Source organism: Sceloporus undulatus, chromosome 1 (genome assembly GCF_019175285.1).
Source record: "Sceloporus undulatus isolate JIND9_A2432 ecotype Alabama chromosome 1, SceUnd_v1.1, whole genome shotgun sequence".
In the NCBI taxonomy this organism is placed as follows: Eukaryota; Metazoa; Chordata; class Lepidosauria; order Squamata; family Phrynosomatidae; genus Sceloporus; species Sceloporus undulatus.
Genome location: NC_056522.1, coordinates 337789449 through 337810322, shown reverse-complemented (window position 1 = coordinate 337810322; position 20874 = coordinate 337789449). Strand labels below are relative to the sequence as shown.

At 42.6% G+C, this 20874-nt stretch overlaps 1 protein-coding gene across 1 annotated transcript; it reads right to left on the bottom strand.

Moving 5' to 3' along the window:
- Positions 1 to 274: 274 nt before the first annotated feature.
- On the bottom strand, positions 275 to 20246 carry PNN (pinin, desmosome associated protein). The gene is given in 7 exon segments (XM_042460344.1): positions 275 to 2663; positions 10099 to 10188; positions 10273 to 10344; positions 11136 to 11179; positions 11182 to 11213; positions 16399 to 16470; positions 20052 to 20246. Coding segments are annotated over 7 exon segments (1746 nt in total). The 5' UTR covers positions 20165 to 20246; the 3' UTR covers positions 275 to 1340.
- Between the last annotated feature and the right edge of the window lie 628 nt (positions 20247 to 20874).

Genomic DNA, 20874 nt, shown 5'->3' with positions numbered 1-20874 from the left:
GAATTCATGGGCTCACCATAAGTTGACAGATGACTTGAAGGCACATACACAGGTTTTAGTGTAGTGGTTTAAGTGTTGGACTAGGACATCAGACAAGGTTTAAATCCCTACTGAGCCTCAGAAACCCACTGGGTGACCTTGGGAAATGAGATATTTGCTGTCCCTTTAATGCAGTTATGGCTGGCATTCTACTCTGCTAAGAAAAAGTTATTGAGATATGAGCAACAGGTAGAAAACATTGTATATTAACACACAGGAAACAGAATACAATGTGTAGTATATAAAGCTACCTTTATTTGGACTTTCACAGAACAGACCAATGTATACATTTTTATAGAAAGTTTAAAAACAGCAAGTCACCTTTTAATACTAGCTACATTGCCATCTATTTGCTTTAGCTGTTACAGAATTCCAACTCTGAGTTCAGTATCCCCATTGAACAGATATTCTTAAACACAACATACATGTTAGTCCAAGATTAATTTAATTGTGTAATCCACTGTTAATGGCATTTGAAGATTTAGTCTGTGGCCACCAATAATGCAGTTTATGCCTCCTTCCACTATACAGTATAGCAAAGCACAAAAATTAATGGGAATGCAAGATGAAAATAACTTTCTAAACATCACCCTAGCATAAAGGAGAAAGGCAATGTTTGTACAAATAACTACAGGGCTTTCAAAACAGATTTTTGATGCCCAAATAATTAGAAATGGCCAATATACCTGTTTTGCTCCCACACGTGGGATGTTAGTTCACCAAGGAACATTAGTAAAAGCCAGAAACAAAGTAAAGTGAGAGCAAAGAAAAGAAAACATTAGTTATGCACAGATATGTGCTCCTTCAGGGGATGTGAGAATTTACTTTCTTTTTTAGCAACTGGAAGGGAAGAGTTAAAGGCAGATTAACAATTCTGCATGAAATATGTCAATAAAAGTAAGGACATTTCTATGGAAGATAACATGGCAACAGGAGCGTCTCAATCTCTGTAAAATGAACATTTATTTCTACAAAAAAAGACTTATGATACAGACTTGAATCACATAAATGTAATGATGTATATTAAAATATACAGAAACTCTTAAGTAGAGGATATTTAAAAAGATGAAGGAGTTGTCAATCCTTTTATTTGTACACATCTGCATCTTCACATAATCTGATAGGTAACCTTTTACAAAATCATGTAAAAAGCACAATAGTTGCCTGGTAAAGAGTCTACATTTCTCCAAAAAAATTTATACAGCATGCAATTAAGGCAGCCTTTTCTTCCTTATATGGAATCCTTTCTCTTAAGTAATCTTCTGCTGCAAAGATTAGGCTAGGGAGCCTGGTCTCTTCTGTCAACGCCTTTTGTCTTTCCTGTCTGATTTACGGTCTCTTTCGCTCCTGGAAGTTCTTTTGCCTGACCGACTACTTTCTGATATAGACCTCTTTCTGTCCGACCTTGAACTTTTATCCTTGGATCCTTTTGCATCTCTGCTGCTACCTTTTGATGACTTGTGACTCCTGTCTACTCCTGAATTATCTCTTCGCTTGCGATCCAAACTCCTCCTGCGCTTTCTATCCCTATTGTGCCCACGCCCCCTGCTTCGACTTCTGCTCTCACTGCTACTAGAACTACTGCTACTTTCTCGACTACTAGTTCCACTAGTGCTGCTGCTGCTGCTGGAACTACTCCGGCTACTACTGCTGCCACTGCTTGAACTGCTGCCACTACTACTGCTTGTAGAGCTAGTACTGCTAGTACTGCTGCTAGTACTCCGACTTCGACTCTTGCTGGTTTTGTTCCTTGCTCTACCTCTGCTTCTGCTCCTAACCTTGTTCTTGTTTTCAACTGTTACTGCCTGGACTTGGTCTGCCTGAATTTCCGGCAGCTTTTCAGGCACTACAGATCCTTCTTTGTCTACCTGAGGCTCTTGATCTTGAGTAGATTGCAATAGTGGTGGAGGTGGTGGTTGAAGCACAGACTCTGAGAGAGGCTGAGCATCAGCCTCCAATACCAGGGTGGATTCAGGCTCCTTCTCTTCTTCCTCCTCTGCTTCAACTTCTGGCTTGCTGGCTTCCTCTTTCTCCAGGGCAGCAACAGGCCCCTCCTGTTCTGGTTGAGGATTACATTCCATTTCTATTACTTCTTTGCTATTCTCATTTTCTACTGGCTCTGCATGATCTGCCTCATTAGTTTCCATAACATCCTGCTCTCCATCTATTGGCAGAACGTTTTCACTGTCTTCTTTTACTAACACAATATCCTCCTCCTGATTATCTTGCTGCCTATCATTCTCTTTAACCTCTACTCCCTCTTCTGCTTTAACCTCCACTTCCTCTTTTGGTTCCTCCTCTTCCTGTTCTATCTCCCCATCACTATGACTAGCACCTACCTCCTTTTCCTCTCCTGTTTCTTCCATTTCTACATCATTGCTCTGATTACCTGTCTCCATTTCTTCCACCTGCTGAACCACCTTACCCACTTCCTGCTCCTTCTTCTGCTCTTCCTTCTTTTCTTCTTTCTTCACCTCCTGGTGTTCTTTTTCTTTCATAGATTGCCGTCTGGGTCTGGCTTCCATTTTGTTAATTTGCTCAGCAAATTCAATGCGCCTATTTTCAAACAGTGCTGAAGAATGAGAACACACAGGAAATGACCAGAGATCCAATTTACTAATAGACTATTCATTTGAGCCACTTCCTATAATGTATATTTCAAAGAAATCATAAATTAGAAAGTACATATAGGCCCCATACAGACAGGCCAAAATAAAGCTGCTTCGGGCCGCTTTGGAGGTATGCTGTTTAAATGATCCAGTGTCACTAAGATCCGAAGCCGCGCCAAAACACGCTCCGCTAGGACTAGAGTGTGTTTGGTGCGGCTTCGGACTCTTAGGCACATGCATCATTTAACAGCATACCTCCAAAGCGGCCCGAAGCAGCTTTATTTTGGCCTGTCTGTAGAGGCCATTCTCTAACCAGCTCGTAGCACTTGGTGTATTTCGGTATTATTGTAAAAACCTATGCTACACGACGATGCAATTATTGACAGGATCTTTAATCAAAGAAACGTTTACAGTGTGGGCAACGTTGAAGGTCAGCAACCATTTGTTCTCTTATACTTTGAAGTTGAATCTCCTACTAACTTCCAAGAACATTTTGCTTCCCATATGCAAAATATTAACCATTTATTAATTACCTGATCCTACCCAGCCCATGCTTTTAAAAACAAACGGATAAGTGAGGGTTCAATGAAACTGAAAGTTTTTGGCAGCAATGCATGTATGGCCACATTTTGACCACAACTAATATATACTATGTAACTATAATAAGTCCAGATCTTAGTAAAAATTGACCCAAAACTTGTGTTGACTTATCCAAGGGTCAATGTATACTTTATTTACACTGGTGAAAGGCAAGAGCATCATTGTCCTGAAGCACTGACACTATTCCTCATCATCCATCCTTTAGTAGAAACACAAACAATGCCTGCTGGAATTTGATTTCTTGACATTGTTTCCTTGTCGACTTACCCATGGGTCATATCAAAATCCCTAATTTTGGCCCCAAAGCCTGTCCTCAATTTTCATGAGGTGACTAAGTGAGTATTACGTACTTTATGTTACTAGTATTTTACTACTAAATACACAACAATGCAGATAAAAAAAAAATGCTTTGGGTTAAAGTCCAGCACCATTAGTTTTTTTGAGACACAAACAGCTTCGGGTAGCAGGACACATCTGCCAGGTAGTAGAACAGATGAGCTTTTCTTAGTTCTATGTATATTATTTGGCATTATTCCAATCTTCTTGCTGGTAAAAAAAGAATAGAGTTTTTTAATCTCCGAGTACAAACACCACATACACCGGCTGTATTAGATCACCAACTGTGCAGTTCACCTTTGTTCCATAGCGCGCCTGTTGTTTGCACGTCTTTCCTCCAGAGTTCTCGCCCTCATTTCAATTGTGTTCCTCCTCTGCCTGCACTCAAGTTTTTGTTCAATTCTTGCCGTCTTTTGTGAAGGGACAAACAATTTCGATTTTTTAGAGTGTTAATTACCAGAAGCAAAAAATTTTCAAGTGAAAAATAACTCATTTTACTTCTTGTCTTTTAACTAATTTAGTCACCTGGTACTACATCAACACGGCAGTTTGCAAAAAATGCTACAGATAAATTTAAATACAACAGATGGGGCCCAGATCCTGCATCAGGAATGTAGTTATGAAGAGCTCCCTCCAAACCCCTAAGAATCCTGGTAGTGCTATCACTCAAGGATTCCAAAGTACTGGAAGTGGAGCCAAGTGAGTGTCTACCCCCTCTGCAGATGGTTTCCCAGGTAGTCACGGGAGCACATGAGTACTGTCACAAAATTTGTGCAAAGTACCTGCGCCAGGACAGGATGCTTCACTTACAGCCATGCTCCCCCCCCTTGGAATCCCTATGTTGGTGCGCTGGCATCTAAAGTGAGTTTCTGGCCACTTTTGGTATTACACTGGTGCAACAAACCTAAAAGGGGAAGCAAAATTAGAAATTGTAAAGCTTACAAAATTGTAAATAAGGTGCTAGCCTTTATTTGTGATACCAAATACATTTATTCAAGGGTAACCTGAGCACGGATTTAGGAGTTCCTACTCCTCTCCTTGAAAAATGATTTGAAATCTTCACTTCAAATGTCTACACGAATAGCAATCTACTAGCGCAAATTAAGTTCTATAACTGATGGAAAAATTTCTCATTGCTATAAACATATAGTCTCCCCCCACAATTTAAGGTTAGTTAATACCCTCTCAGAGCAATGTCGATCTTTTGATTTCTGAAGATGCCCATCACAGACCAATAACGTCGATTCCGGACAGAAGGAGGAAAAAATTGATTATCATATATTTTAATAAGTATCAGTTCGAAGTACATAAAATATATGTCAACTCTTCAGGTCACTGTATTATCATCAAATATTTAAAAATTGACACTTCAGTAGATGGTACAGTTCTAGGAGGCACTTAGCAGACAAAAACAACGACAGCACTCTCAAAGAGATTATAATTAAATTCTACACATTTCTGCCCAGAAACACTTGTATGGGTCAAGCATAAGCTTTATAGATGACCACTCTTCCACAACGGAATTTTGATGCCCTTAAGATTTTCCATGGTGGGAGGGACAATCTCAATACTTATGACTTTTCCCTCTCCCAGAAAATGCTTGGAGCAAGGCCTTGAAAACAGTGAGGGGGGGTAGTACCTGGGCAATGGCTCAAAATGTGGGGCGGGAGGCCAAGAGGTTGTACAGCAATGTGAAAAGAAGGGCAGCTATGTATGAGGGGGTTATGGTTGAGGACTGACTGGTCCTGCAAAGTGAGCTAGCAACTTTCCCTTTATCCTTCACATTCAGAATAGCAAAATACGATTGCCTTTTTGCGTTCTATCAGCTTCACAAGGTTCCCGTTGGTGCAGTAAGCCAGCCCCCAGCAACCAAAGTGTGCAGAGGCAGCCTTCAGCTCAGGGGAGAAAAGGATAAGACAAGTTGCTGAAAGACATACAGCCACCTCTACACTTTTATTCTTTCTTCCAACCTCAAGCATAAAAACACGCTGCTTTTTAATGCATTTCCAGCTTAGCTTCTCATGTTTTTCCTGGCACAACAGTGCATGCCCCTTAGCGACCACAGAGGTTGGCAGGAGGAAGTGAAGAGTGGACAGAGATCCAGGAGCTCAGTGTAAGGCAGAGGGTATGTCGGCACAAGGCTTGTGTTGTGAGAGGCTTATCAATTAATGCCTCTGTGAGGCAAAGAAATAGCACATCCACAAACAAATTTTATTCATATAAACGTTGGAGATGCAAATCCATATATAGATGGAAGGGGGTCACAGGGGTAAAAGGTGAGAGCCGGCCAGCGCCAGTACACGGTGTGTAAAACTGCTTCCCTTTCTGCCAATAGGCATTTGAGTGAACTCCATCCAGTATCTTCACAATATAGTTTATGAGCCAATCACAAAACACCCGATTTAAAATAAATCGATCACATTTACAGTAAATTTGTGAATGTAGATGAATCAATATCAAGTAGCTCGCAGCAACAAATGCCTATACTGAAATTTTTAGATCTTCATTAAGCACATGCATCTTTACATGCACCTGCCCAAAGTTGAGAAACAAAAATCCTGGATGTCATTATTTTAGTTATTTTGCAAGATTTGAAACACATATTGAGAAAGAATGGAAATAAGTGTGACTGTGTATTCAAGAGCAAAAGGCACTATCATGTGTCAGACGAAAGTATTGAAATACAGGCTACAACGGTTCTCAGCATCAGCACTAAAGATGAAGTAACAATCTAAGAATATGGGTAACAACAATCCAGGTGGAAAACATCACAGACATGGAACAATCTAGAAGGTCAAGAAGAAAGTGCAAAGCGGCTACTGCTAACATAAAGAAAAAAATGACCATGGAGTATTAAAAACGACTTAGATAGAAGAAATCAATATTTACATATTTTCTGTACCTTGGGCAAACTGATCAGAAGGGACTGCAGTCTAGAAAAGAAGAAGACTAAAATGGAAGAAGCATGAAAGACTAGCAAGATTTCAAGGTAAAGATTTACAATGGCACTAAAGTATAATTGTCAAGCACTGTTTCCCATTAGTATGATATGAGAGCTGGAAGGAAGCTTACAAAAGAAAGCAGCTCATTGAGACGTGGTGCTGGGAGAGTGCTGAGATACCAGACAGCAAAAAGACAACGAATGGTCCTGAATAGATAAGTTGAACTCTCCCTGGAAGCCAAAATATGAAACGAGGCGTTGAGTTTGTTGTGGTTTTTCGGGCTATGTGGCCATGTTCTAGAAGAGTTATTTTTGACTTGTTTTCCTGGCTCCTCATGAGAGGCATGACTCACTAAAAGAATATGCTAGGGAATGTGGAAGGCAGTAAGAGAGAGAGGAAGACTGCATCAGAGGCTAGACTCAGAGAGTCAGGGTCTGAGTCCAATGACTGAGCAGTCAGTGAAGGCGGGGGTTGCCCAATCGGACGACTCAAGGCAGTAACAACAACCAGTAAATAAGAGGAATTTGCGAGAAACAGAAAATAGGGGAAATGTATCAGCTCTATAATTAATATTAATTACGCTGAGATATATATGATGCAATTTCTGCTGGCAGGTAGTTTGAATGATGGTGACCAATAAAACACTTCTGTGACTTGATATGCAATGGCCTTATACAAAATGCCTGTTAATCTCATTTCCAATTAGATGATAGATGGCCTTGAACAATGGATATAACACATTTTCTAGTATCAAATTGGCTGGGCAAAAGACAGGTAAAAATTGGCATTAAGTGGCTGATAACAGGAAACCAATTAAAGTAACTCATGATAGTGGAGTGTAGAGAGAGGGGGATTGAGTCTTACAGAAGAGTAAAGAAAGAGCCCTCCTCCACCACCATCTACCCTGACAGGTCTTGAGGGGGAGAGAGGCCGGCTGAAGACAAGAGCCCCCCTCCACACCATCTTGAGGGGGAGAGGGCCAGGCCTGAAAGACAAAGAGCCCTCCTCCGACCACCATCTTGAGGGGGGAGAGGCCCGGCCTGAAGACAAAGAGCCCTCCTCCTGACCACCATCTGAGGGGGAGCGGAGGCCAGGCTGAAGACAAGCGCCCTCCTCCACCACCATCTTGAGGGGAGAGAGGCCGCGAAGCAAGGGCCCTCCTCCACCACCATCTTGGGGGAGGAGGCCGGCCTGGAAGACAAAGAGCCCTCCTCCTGACCACCATCTTGGGGGAGGAGGCCAGGCCTGGCAGACAAGAGCCTCCTCCACACCATCTTGGGGGAGAGGGCAGGCCTGAAGACAAGAGCCCTCCTCCAACCCTTTGAGGGGGAGAGAGGCCAGGCCTGGAAGACAAAGGAGCCCTCCTCCACCACCATCTTGGGGGAGGAGGCCAGGCCTGAAGACAAAGCGCCCTCCTACCACCATCTTGAGGGGAGAGAGCCAGGCCTGAAGACAAAGAGCCCTCCTCCACCACCATCTTGAGGGGGAGAGAGGCCAGGCCTGAAAGACAAGGAGCCTCCTCCCACCCCTCTTGAGGGGAGGAGGCCAGGCCTGAAAGACAAAGAGCCCTCTCCACCACCATCTTGAGGGGGAGCGAGGCCGGGCTGGAGGACAACGAGCCCTCCTCACCACCATCTTGAGGGGAGGAGACCAGGCCTGAAAGACAAAGGCCCTCCTCCACCACCATCTTGAGGGGGAGGAGGCCTTGCAATTTTTTGTATTGTGTTGTAATTTTACTGTACACCGCTATGATCATTGCGGAATAGCGTCTATAAATAAAAATATTATATTTTATTATTCTTATTATTATTAACACTAGATTCAGAAAATGTAAGTGGTCTCCTTGACCACTTTCACCATGGCATATTCATGCCTTACTGCTGTCTATGCAGGGTAGATGTAGGCTATCAGATACTACAATGGCTGCATCCACACTGAAGAAATAAACTAGTCTGATCCCACTTTAACTGCTATAGAATTCTGGAACTGTAGTTTTGTGAGACATTTAACCTTCTCTGCCAAAGAGCTCTGCTGCCACAACAAATATCCAGGAGTGAGTGATACCCTCAAAAACATAACTGCTACAAAACGAAAAATCAGTTGAAACTGGAGTTACCGTTCGTCCCTCTGCATTCACCATTTGCACACTTGAAAATTTGATTATTACTGGTGTCATGCCGCATGCACTCCTTCTCTTTCCCCCTCACAGGCTTTTCCATTTAGGGCGGGGAAATCCGTGAGGGAGGGCCGCTAGATGGGTGTCAAGTGCTGCTCTCCCCTCCTCCTGCCTCGAGCGACCTTGGAAAGCTCTTTTGATGCATCAGGCGGGTGAGAGCAGCCTGCACAAGTCCCCGCCTTCCTTCACATGCTTCAGACAGGTGAGGCAAACTCTCTGAGTGCGGAAGGGAGGTAGGGATCACACGCATGCTTCTCTCCCCCTTCTCTGATGCCTCAGGAAGGTTGCTTGAGCTGTCTGAGGCATTGGAGAAGGGGAGAGAGCAGCACGTGCGAGTCCCCCGACTTCCTTCCAATGCCTCGAGTGCTCAAGCAAGCTCTCTGAGCATCAGAGGGTAACCGGGGGACATATGAGCGCCCCCCCCCCCCCGGTCCCTGCCGCCCTGGAAGGACTTGAAAGAGAGCACTCCCTTTCCCCAAGTTCATGACGCCCTGGAGGCTTGAGGGATGCTTTCCAGGTCAGGAGAGTGAAGGAAAGGAGTGCTCCTGTTCTCCCACCCCACCACCCTAGAAATGATGCTGTTTGGGGGGGGGGGTGGGTATTAGCATTTTTTTTTTTACATTCAAGGGGTTTTGATCCCCTAACCCCTATGATGTGGAGGGATGATTTTACTTTCTCTTTCATTTTCAGCCACTTTTTAGGATGGTACACTCCACAGTAAGACAAAATGGGTCCTCGTACTCACTGCAATTACTCACCCATTGTAAGGAAGCCACACCTGATAGCACAACAACTCTATATCTGGTTAGAAGGGTTTTCAGTATGATGATTAAAACTCTATATCGGATAGAAGGTTTTCAGTTATATGTATTTTTTAAGCTCCTAAGAGTGGAATATAATCTATAAAATAAATCAACCGCATTGATAATAACAAGCTCCCTGGCAAACTGAAGCCATCTCGCTATTTAAAAATGCAACCAATCTTACTGAAAATTTTCATTTTCTGCTGTATATCACAAAAATGCATGAACAGTATGGTGCTGTTAATTTGCAGTTGTTTCCCAAGACCAAGACTGCAATCCTACCACAAACATCAGGAAATTTCACATACATCAATAGAGCTTTTCACGTTAGTCTTGTTGGATCAGATGAAACAAGAAAGGACTCTTAAATTCTTCTATTTGTGATATCCAGCTTTCCATACACACAACCACACGACCTCTGCCCTGTGTTTTTACAAAATATAAACAAATGTCTGAAACCAGACAGTAGTGAGTTTGCCAAGTCTTATTTTGACTTCTGAATGAACAGGCAGATGAGCTGTACAAGAACATAAGAAACAAAATATCACTGAAGTTTGAAAATCTTAATGTCATACTAATAACAGTATAGATACCTTTGTTTCCCTTTTATCCATGTTTTGATCTGAATAAGGTCTCGACGTGTTCGCTCTTTGGAGGTAGCAAACAGAAGACTGCAACGCTGGCTGAAATGATAGGTTACCATTAAGTTAATGGAAATGTTTCATATTTCTCCCTCCTCCCACCAACAAACTTCAGATATATTTTACTTTTTTAACATCATCATCCTCTGCGTCGCTTTCATGGCGTGATTCTCTCCTGTCCGACGTTCCCCAGCTAATCTATATTCAAGATAAAAGCAAACATTATTAACAAGAGTTACAGAGAAGGTTTAATAGGCTTCAAAATAATGCTAACAAAATTAAGGAATTCTGTTAAGGGAAATTCACATAGAAGAAAGTGTTTGTCTACTGCAATCTGTAAAAATCAGAATCATGTAAAAATCATGTAACTTTTTGGAAGAGTTGATACCTGTTTTATAATTGCTTTCCTTTCTATGGAATATTCATACTTTGTTCCTTTTTTTAAGTATATGGTATCTCTGATGATGTCATTATTTTAAACAATGCAACACTTAGAGTGAATCAGCATAAAAGCAAGATAAAATACGTAAATAAATACCTGATTAGATACACTAAATTAACTGCTGAATGCTTAGTCAACACTTGTGAAGATCCCATTGATTTAACACAGGGGTAGGCAACCTGGCCCGCGGCCGGCAGGCCTGGGACGGCCCCAGGCTGGTCCTGCCGCGCCGAATGCCGCCGGGCCTTTGGGGGGCAATTGTCTATAGAAGCCTCAGAAACATGCATTTATATTAAAAAAATCAGCATTTTTTTGCGTGTCCTCCATTTTTTTTTTTTAAAAAGTGTCTTCTCTTTGAAAATCTATGTCCTAGCATTGGCCCCCAGTTATCTGAGAGACAGCAACCCGGCCCCGGCTCAAAAAGGTTGTCTACCCCTGATTTAACAGATCAATTGTGTTAGGTATCTAGCAATTGGATTTAAGTCAATGAGTCAGGTAAAAAAACAAACAAACAGCTCTCAGGTTCTTAAAACTAACTCCATTTCACTCTCAACCCACTATTGGTCGCCCCTTCTAGATCCCTCTGTTTCGCGGGGGTCCTCCTCCACTATCCGAGAATCCACGCCTGAAACAAAACAACTTGTCAGTACACAAGCAAATCTGAAAGTTAAAGCAATGATAAATGTTTGGGTTGCATGTAACAAGCTTTATAACAGTCAGGAAATTTCTTATTCCCTGGATAAATTGCTCTCTATGTGATGCACCATTAAAAAAAACTCACATTTCCCTAAATAAAAAGGGGGTGAACTGTTGTTTTTAGCTAAACTTGGAAGTAAACAGTGACAAGAAATTGTTGTTGTTGTTCTGTGCCTCCAATCATTTCCACCTTATGGCGACCTAAGGCAAATCTGTTATGGAGTTTTCTTGGCAAGATTTGTTCAGAGTTTGCCACCTGCCTTCCCATGAGACTGAGAGTATACCATAACCTATAATTAATTACTTAGGGATGATAAGCAAAGTTCATTAGAAGCAATGTAATAAAAAAAAGAAGTTGCTTTATTGGTCAAACAAGTTACAATACCTAGTTGTTTTCTTTTTTTATAAGCGTTTATTACATACTATAAAATAACAAAACAGCACACATGTAATAAAAACAACAGATCTACACATATAGACATCAACAAACATTATACAAACAGCAACAAAAACAAACTTTGAGTTTCGTTAGGTCTCAATCATACCACCAACAGTCACTACTTCCTAATGCTAACACTAGGGTATTTGCCCATAGATCACCGAATCATAGAGTTGGAAGAGACCACAGGGCCATCCAGTCCACCCCTGCCATGCAGGAAATCCCAATCCAAAGCATCCCCAACAGATGGCCATCTAGCCTCTGCTTAAAGACCTCCAAGGAGGAGACTCCACTACACTCTGGGGAAGTTTGTTCCACTGTCGAACAGCCCTTACTGTCAGGAAGTTTTCCTAATGTTGGGTGGAATCTCTTTTCCTGTAGCTTGCATCCTTGCTCCGGGTCCTAGCTCTGGAGCAGCAGAAAACAAGCTTGCTCCCTCCTCCATATGACATCCCTTCAAATATTTAAACAGGGCTATCATATCACTCTTAACCTTCTCTTCCAGGCTAAACATCCCCAGCTCCCTGAGTCGTTCCGACTTTCACCCTTTTAGTCGCCCTCCTCTTGACACGCTCCAGTTTCTCAGTCCTTTTGAATTGTGGTGCCCAGAACTGGACACAATATTCCAGGTGGGGCCTGACCAGGGATACAGTGCAGTGGCACTATTACTTCTCTTGATCTAGACACTATACTTTTATTGATGCAGCCTAGAATTGCATTGCCTTTTTAGCTGCCGCCATCACACTGTTGCTCATGTTCAACTTATGGTCTACTTGGACTCCTAGATCTCTTCACATTACTTTCCTTCAGCAATGTGTCTCCCATCCTATATCTGTGCATTTCATTTTTCCGCCCTAAGTGCAGTACCTTACATTTCTCCGTGTTGAATTTCATTTTGTTAGCTTTGGCCCAGCTTCTAGTCTATTTAGATTTTGAATGTTGGTCCTGTCCTCTGGAGTATTAACTATTCCTCCTAATTTGGTTTCATCTGCAAATTTGATAAGTTGCTCCCAATTCTGTCATCCAGGTCATTCATAAAGATGTTGAATAACTGGGCCCGGACAGCCCTGTGGGACCCCACTGGTCACTTCCCTCCAGATCAATTAATAATCTTTATTTCCAGTTAACAAAATAGATGATTTTCTTTCCTCTTTATAGATTTTCTCCTCTTTTAATTATATTAAATTTAACTTTCAATGTTGACCAATCACCATTCAATCTCTTTTTAAAGATATTCTCATAATTCCATTACAAGGATTTTGTAACAGTTTTAATGTTAATATCATCTCAATATCACAACCTAATGTTTTCAAAATTATTTTAAGGGAATTTAATAGGATTTTTTAATCATGCCATTCTCATTCTCTTACCTCTCCTAATTTGTTCCCCTTCACAAAAAATTACAGCAATAATGGAAAAGTAAGGAACAGTGTAACAAGTAATGTAATGTAACAGTTAACCATGCTCTGTCATGTACAGTTGCCCTTCAAGCACCGATTTTTAATCCATCGATTCAATATCCACAGCTTGAAAATAATTTTAAAACATAAAAGCAAACCTTGGTTTTGCCATTTTATACAAGGGATACCATTTTACTATGTCAATATATTTAATGGGGAGTCCTGAAACCAAACCCCAGCCGATACCAAGGGCCCATTGTATATGAGCAACAGCAAATGGCTACTTTTTAAACACTAATGTGTAAGGGAATTAATTACTTTTCTAAATAAAATGTGTACGCTCTCGTAGCTTCTATAATGCAAGGATGCTTGGAGCAATCATGTGTTATTAAAATGTGTCTAGATAATGTTAGCTGAGCAGAAGATATTAAAAACCACACATGCATCTGACAGTACCTGTAGTACTGTAGTTCAATAAATAATAATTTCTCAGCTAAAAATGGTAGAATTGGCAGCTATTTTGTAATTAACACTGTGATGTCAAACTATCAATTTGTAAGCCACTCTGAAGCCTTTTGGCTGAAGAGCAGGATCAGAATTCCATAGTGTCAACCTGGACTATAGAGGCAGTCCAAATGCCTCTCCCCTCTTCCCTGACAATACAGTATCAAGTTAAACTAACTATGTGCTGCTTTTCCATAACACCCAAGATATGATGCCTGAGATAACCATCCCACTCTGCTTAATGTTTTGTTATGTACCTTCAAGTCTACTCCAACTGAAGGTGAGCATATTATAGATTCTTCATAGCAAAATGTCTTCATAGGAAGTTTGACTTTTCCTAAGGCTGTTGTGATTTGCCCCAAGTCACTCAGTAGTTTTCTGTGGCTGAGTGAAGCATTGAAACCTGGTCTCCTGGAGTCATAGTCCAATTTTCAAATCATTACACCATGCTAGCTGGCTCTACTAGTATGAATATACCAGACTGTATGGAGCATGAAATCATTCACACAATCTAGGTATCACTGTACTGTATCATATACTGAGACAGCTACACATCTCTGCTAACCTGATGAGGCAAAGATTTCTAAAGTTAAAAAGCTAAAGAAAAAGGAGGATTGGGTGCAACAGAGGTAAAAATTACAGTACAAGAAAAGGCAAGGATCACAAGGAGTTATTTGTGTGGCTGTCAGGGAATAAGCTGCTTGAGCTTCTGAATAGATCCCTCTCCTTATCTGCTATATTAAGTATAATCTCCTGAAACATTAAATAAGAATGATAATACAGGTGAAACTCATGAATTTTGGGCCTTGCCCCATGCAACATACATATGAAAATAGTCAAAACAGAAATCAATATTCCACACAGCAGAGTAACATAAAAACACAATGGCTTAGTTCCAGCCTATTTGAAAGAGTGTATCTCTCCATATGAACCTGCCAGAGCTTTAAGATAATCAGGGGAAAGCTTTATCTCAGTCCTATCACCATCACAGGCTCGCTTGGTGAGAACACAAGAGCAAGCCTTCCCAGTGGTTGCTCCCCCACCTCTGGAACTTCCTTCTATGAGAGGTTTGGCTGCCCCACTCCCTGCTTTCCTTTTGCCAGCAAGACATTTTTTGTTTAAGCAAGCTTTTAGTGGCTAAGCAGGGAAATGTTTTGTTTATTTCTAACTTTTATATAATTTTTAAATGATTTTATAATGTTTTAATGTGGGGACTTTAAATTGTTTTTAAAACTTTTTGTAAATGTTTTTAATTTGTTGTTCTGGAAGCCACCCTGGCTGCTGTCCTGGGAGGAAGGTGGCATATAAATAAATAAAGTACTTTGGTTACATAATAAGAAGGTATGACTCACTAGAAAAAACAAACTATGAAAGGTAGAAAGAAGCAGATAGACAGGAAGACCGCAAGCTAGATGGATAGACTCAATCAGCGATCACAGGTATGAATTTACGGGACCTCAGCAGAGCAGTGGAGGACAGGGAGGCTTCTCATCAATGGGGTCACAGTGAGTTGGAATCGACTTGAAGGTAGTTAACAACATGTTTGATATACTGAAGTGTAGGAAATCAAAAATTAGGAAAGGGAAGGGCAGTTATGAAAGAACTAAACAAGATCCTAATGTGTAAAGATATACAACTGAGCACTAAAGTCAGAATGATCCAAGCCATTATATTCCCTATCACCATGTATGGATGTGAGAGCTGGACAGTGAAGAAAGCAGATAGGAAGAGGAGATGTGGTGTTGGAGAAGAGTGCTGAGAATACCATGGATGGCCAAAAGACAAATGGGTTCCTTAAGAGATCAACCCTGAACTCTCCCTGGAAGCCAATATGAAACTTTGCAGCTTTGATTATTCATGGATTTGATTAATATGTTCTTTCTAGGAATTTCTAGGTCATCCAGCATGACTCTATGGTCAACATCTGCCAGACGTCACACTGAAACACCTGTAGATTCCTAGGGAGACCTCTTCTTTAGCATTTGTGGGTCCTCCAGCTCAATTCTATGGTCAACCTCTGGCAGATATGGACCACAGATTTCCACTGGCGAGTCCAGAAATTTCTAGACTGTTCTCCAAGGTAAAAAACAACAACTTTTTTTTTAATTTGCAGTTTCTTCACTTTCACGGGGGTCCTGCACCCCTAACCCCAGAGAATGTGAAGGACCCACTGCAATTACCAATGTCTAAGTCACTCTGAGAGATTTTTGTGGGTTTTTCATGCTAAGTGGCCATGTTCTAGAAGATTTTCTTCCTGACGTTTCACCAGCATCTGTGGCTGGCATCTTCAGAGAATGCTTGCCTGGAAAAAAGTGGGTACATATATACTGTGTGAGCCCAGGAATGCAGGAGTGATTTGCATGTGTATTGTTCTGTGCAAATCACTCCTGCATTCCCAGGCTCACTCATTATCTAAATACACACACACACTTTTTTCCAGGCAAGCATTCTCTGAAGATGCCAGCCACAGATGCTGGTGAAACGTCAGGAAGAAAATCTTCTAGAACATGGCCACATAGCCCGAAACACCCACAAAAAACTAGGATGCCGGCCATGAAGGCCTTCAACTTCTCACTCTGAGAGCATTTCTGAAGAGCAGGGCATAAATACAATAAATAAGATAAGGAAGGAGCTAGTCTACCCTCCCTATACACACGGTTGTCTGTGTTTAAAGACTTCCAAAGGAGGAGACTCCACTAACTACAACAAGAAGAACAAAATAAAAAGAAAACAATTAAACAGATTTCACTCACTGATCCACAGGTTCTTACCTCAGCAAGATACTTCCACGCCCCCTACCTCCACCTGGGCCTGTGATGGTCAGCAATCTACCTTGAGCAGGCCTGAAAAGAAACAAATAAAGACATTTACACACAAGTTAGCCATTGACGGCCAGGCAAGTGAGGTGAACAGAGGCAAGAAAAGTCCTCTCAGAGTAGCAGTGGCATCAATAAGGGGATGTGGGGGTACAGTCTGCACCAGGTAACACTCTAAGGGGAGATGACACCACTGCTCCACAAACATCTGCTTTTGGGCAGCAATGGGCTGTGGCATTCACCTGTTTCCCATTAAAATGCTGAAGATGTTATGTGAGTGGGGTAAGGCTCAGTGGGAGGAGAGAAAAAAAGCCCCCCAAAGTATTTTTTAAAATTCTTTTAAAGTTTTCTTTAAAAACACCACCTTTAGCCAAATTTTTGCTTGAACCACATGAAACTATATCTATGTGCATTTATGCTGTGCATATGATTATGTAATTTAAAGGCATAATTTTAATTTTCATAGAATCATAGAGCTAGAAGAAACCACAAGAGCCTTCCAGTTCAACCCCCTGCCATGCAGGAACTCTCAATCAAAGCATCCTCGACAGATGGCCATCCAGCCTCTGTTTAAAGACCTCCAAAGGAGGAGACTCCACCATTCTCCGAGGAAGGAGTGTGTTCCACTGTCAAACAGCTCTTACTGTCAGGAAGTTCTTCCTAATGTTGAGATGGAATCTCTTTTCATGGAGCTTGCATTCATTGTTCCATGTTCTAAGTCTCTGGAGCAGCAGAAAACAAGCTTGCTCTATTCTCAACATGACACTCCTTCAAAATACTTAAACAGGGCTATCATATCACCTCTTAACCTTCTCTTCTCTGGGCTAAACATACCCAGCTCCCTAAGTATATCCTCAGAAGGCTTTATGGTTTCCAGACCCTTCACCATTTTGGTTATCCTCCTTTGGACATGTTCCAGTTTCTCAACATCCTTTTTGAATGATGGTGCTCAGAACTGGACCAGTATTCCAAGTGAGGCCTGACCAAGGAAGAATAGAGTGGCACTATTACTTCCTTCAAATAAGAAGCTTATACATCTTTTGATATTTTGCTAGTTATTTATATTATTATTATTATTATTATTAACCTTTATTTATAAAGCGCTGTAAATTTACACAATGCTGTACATACAATCTTTTAGTCAGATGGTTCCCTGTCCTCAGGCTTACAATCTAAAAAGACACGACACAAAAGGAGAAGGGAGTGGTGGTGGGGAATAGGATCAGGTCCAGCAGATCTTCTCCACCTCCGAGGCCTGGACCAAGGCAGATGGACTATTACCATTACATTCAGTGATAATGGGGATATTACAATTTATGAGCAACATTAGTACAAAAAATGTTACTAAGGATTCGGTATGGGATGGGAGGTCAATGGAGAGGGGCAGGTGACACCATGAGTTACTGCAACAGATAAACTACCACACTACACTCTTTTAGAGCTGCTATTTCACTTTAACTGCTCTGGCTGCATCCTGTTGCATTCTGGGATTTGCAGTTTAATGAGGGGCATTTAGAATCCTCAGCCAGAGAGCTATGAGGCCTCACTGAACTACAAGCCTCAGAATGCAACATGAAACAGCCAGAGCAGGGAAAGCTAGGTTGCTTTAACTGCTCTGGCTGTCTCCTGCTGCATTCTGGGACTTGCAGTTTTGTTGTCGACTCATGGCAACCCTATTGATGAGACATCACCAAGACCCCCTGTCCTCCATTGCTCTGCTTAATTCCTGCAACCCCATAAAACCCATGTCTTCCTTAATAGAGTCCATCCATCTGGCATGTGGCCTTCCTCTCTTCCTACTTCCCTCCACCTTTCCCAGCATTATTGTCTTTCCCAATGAATCCTTCCTTCTCATGATGTGTCCGAAGTATGACAGTCTAAGTCTTGTCATCTTGGCTTCCAGGAAGGTTTCTGGCTTGATCTCCTCTAGGACCCATTTGTTTGTACTTTTGGCTGTCCATGGGATCCTCAGCACTCTTCTCCAGCACCACATCTCAAATGAATTGATTTTCTCCCTATCATTTTTCTTAACTGTCCAGCTCTCACATCCATACATGGCAATAGGGAATGCAATGGCTTGTATGACTCTTACTTTTGTGCTCAGTTGTTTAGCTTTGCATTTTCCAATCTCTTCTAGTTCCTTCATAGCTACCCTCCCCATTCTTAATCTTCTTCTGATTCTCTGACCTCAGTCCCCACTCTGATCAATATTTGATCGCAGATATGAATATTCCTTTACTATTTCTATTTCCTCATTGTCTAGGTTGGATCTATGTAAATTTTCTGTGGTCGTTATTTTTGTTTTCTTTATGTTCAGCATTAAGCCAGCCTTTGCATTTTCCTCCTTTATCTTCCTTAGTAGTTGTTCCAAGCCTGTGATATTTTCAGCTAGTAATACGGTGTCGTTTCCGTATCTTAGATTGTTGATATTCCTTCCTCCTATTTTCACTCCTCCTCCTTCTGTGTCCAAGCCTGCTTTCCTTACAATATGTTCTGCGTACAAGTTGAACAGATAGGGTGAAAGAATACAACCTTGCCTGACCCCTTTGCCAATTGGGAGCCATTCTGTTTCTCCATGTTCTGTTCTGGCAGTAGCCTCTTGTCCTGATTCCTCATCAGGACTGTCAGGTGTGTTCGCACTCCCTTGTCCTTAAGGAGCCCTGGCGACGCAGTGCTTAAACACCTGTAATGCAGCCACTCACTCAAAACCTTGTAAAGGAAATAGTAAAGATTCAATCCCAGCCAGGGGCTCCAGGGTCGACTCAGCCTTGTATCCTTCTGAGGTCGCTAAAATGAATACCCAGCTTACGCATTGTAAAGTGCTTAAATGCACTGATAAGCAGTATAGAAAAGTACTTGTTATTACTATTGCTATTTAAGGGTGTTCTGTAGCCTTCCGTGATAATTGTAGTTTAGAATACACTTGTCTCTCCATATTAGCTGGGTTAGGGGGGCACAAGACCTCAGTGAATATGAAAAACCAGCACATAACACAAGCAGCACGTTTTTAACCTGAGAGGGCAGCTCTCTAGTAGGAATCCCTAGGTCCTCCAGTGCAACTCTGTGGTCAACGTCCGACAGACACCGACCACAGAACTGCCCTGGAGGAGCTACAAAGGCCTAGCAGAGCGCTCACTCTAGGAATCTCTAGGCCCTTCGGTGCAACCTTTGGTTATTAAAGTTGACCACAGAGTTGCGCCGGAGGACCTAGAGATTCCTAGAGAGGACATATTAATCAAAGCCACAAATATGGAGGGACGAGTGTACTTCCTGCATGGCCCTTGTGGCCTCTTCCAACCCTATGATCCTATGACCCTAGTGGCTATTGCTACTGAAGGGCGTTCCATAGCCTTTCGTGATACTTGTAGTCTAGGGAGGGGCACTGAGCCTATTCAGCCGGACAGCTCTTAGGCCTCGCTGAACTACAACTCCCAGAATGCAACGGGAGGCAGCCAGAGCAGTTAAAGGGGCCTAGCCCCGTTTTAAGAGTGCAGTGAAGCCTCTCTAACGGCTTCCCGGCCACAGCCACAGCCCTCCCTCTGTGGGAAGGAAGGGCCTTCTCGGGCTGGAGCCAAAGCGAAAGCCCCCTTCTTCCCCTCAGGGCTCACCGCACATCGTTGGGGTCCCGCCCCGTGAGCTTCCGGATGTTCTCGTCAACGTGCTTGAGGCTCTCCTTGGCCTTCTCGAGCTGCTCCTGCAAGGCCCGCACCGCCACCGCCATCCCGGCTCAGCCGCGGCCTATCTAACCAGCTTGGGCCCTCACGGCGGCGCGAGAAGTAACGTGGCTCACCCCCCTTCGAGGTATCCACCAATCAGCACTCGACTCTTCGGAGCGACAGCCTCCCCGACCAATAGGCGCTAGCAAACCTCTCTCGATTCCCGCCCTCTGACTGTAAAGGGCACCCGGGCGCGCCAATGGCGCTTCCCCTTTTTTTAAACCAATCGGCCGCTCAGGCTGGTGCGGAGTGACGTTGCTTCCCAGCCCCTGAACAAAGAAGTCTAGAATGACGGGTAAGCACCCAATCAAGTGTCAAGGAACGTAGAGAACGGGCCAATCAGGGATTGGAGGTAGGTCGTTTCCGCGCCCTATTCCCCGCCCACCTGGTTTTCGCGCGCTTCGCGGGTTATGAGGTGTCCTCGAGGGCGAGGGGCGGGGCCTAAGTTCTGTATTCAAGAGCAGTGGTTCCCGAAACTAAGAGAATTTTGGACTTCAACTCCCAGAAGCCTCAGCCATGTTGGCCAATAGTCTGGGATTCTGGGCGCTGAAGTCCAAACTCCCCTTAAAGGGCAGAGTTTGGGGAACCACTGTTCAAGAGGAAGGTTTGCTGTTGAGGTGAGAGCCTATTGCTCTTGCAGGAAGGAGAATGGATCAATTCAGAACTGCAGAAGTTCACCTCTTGGCCATTTATTTATTCCTTTTGATTTCAATAA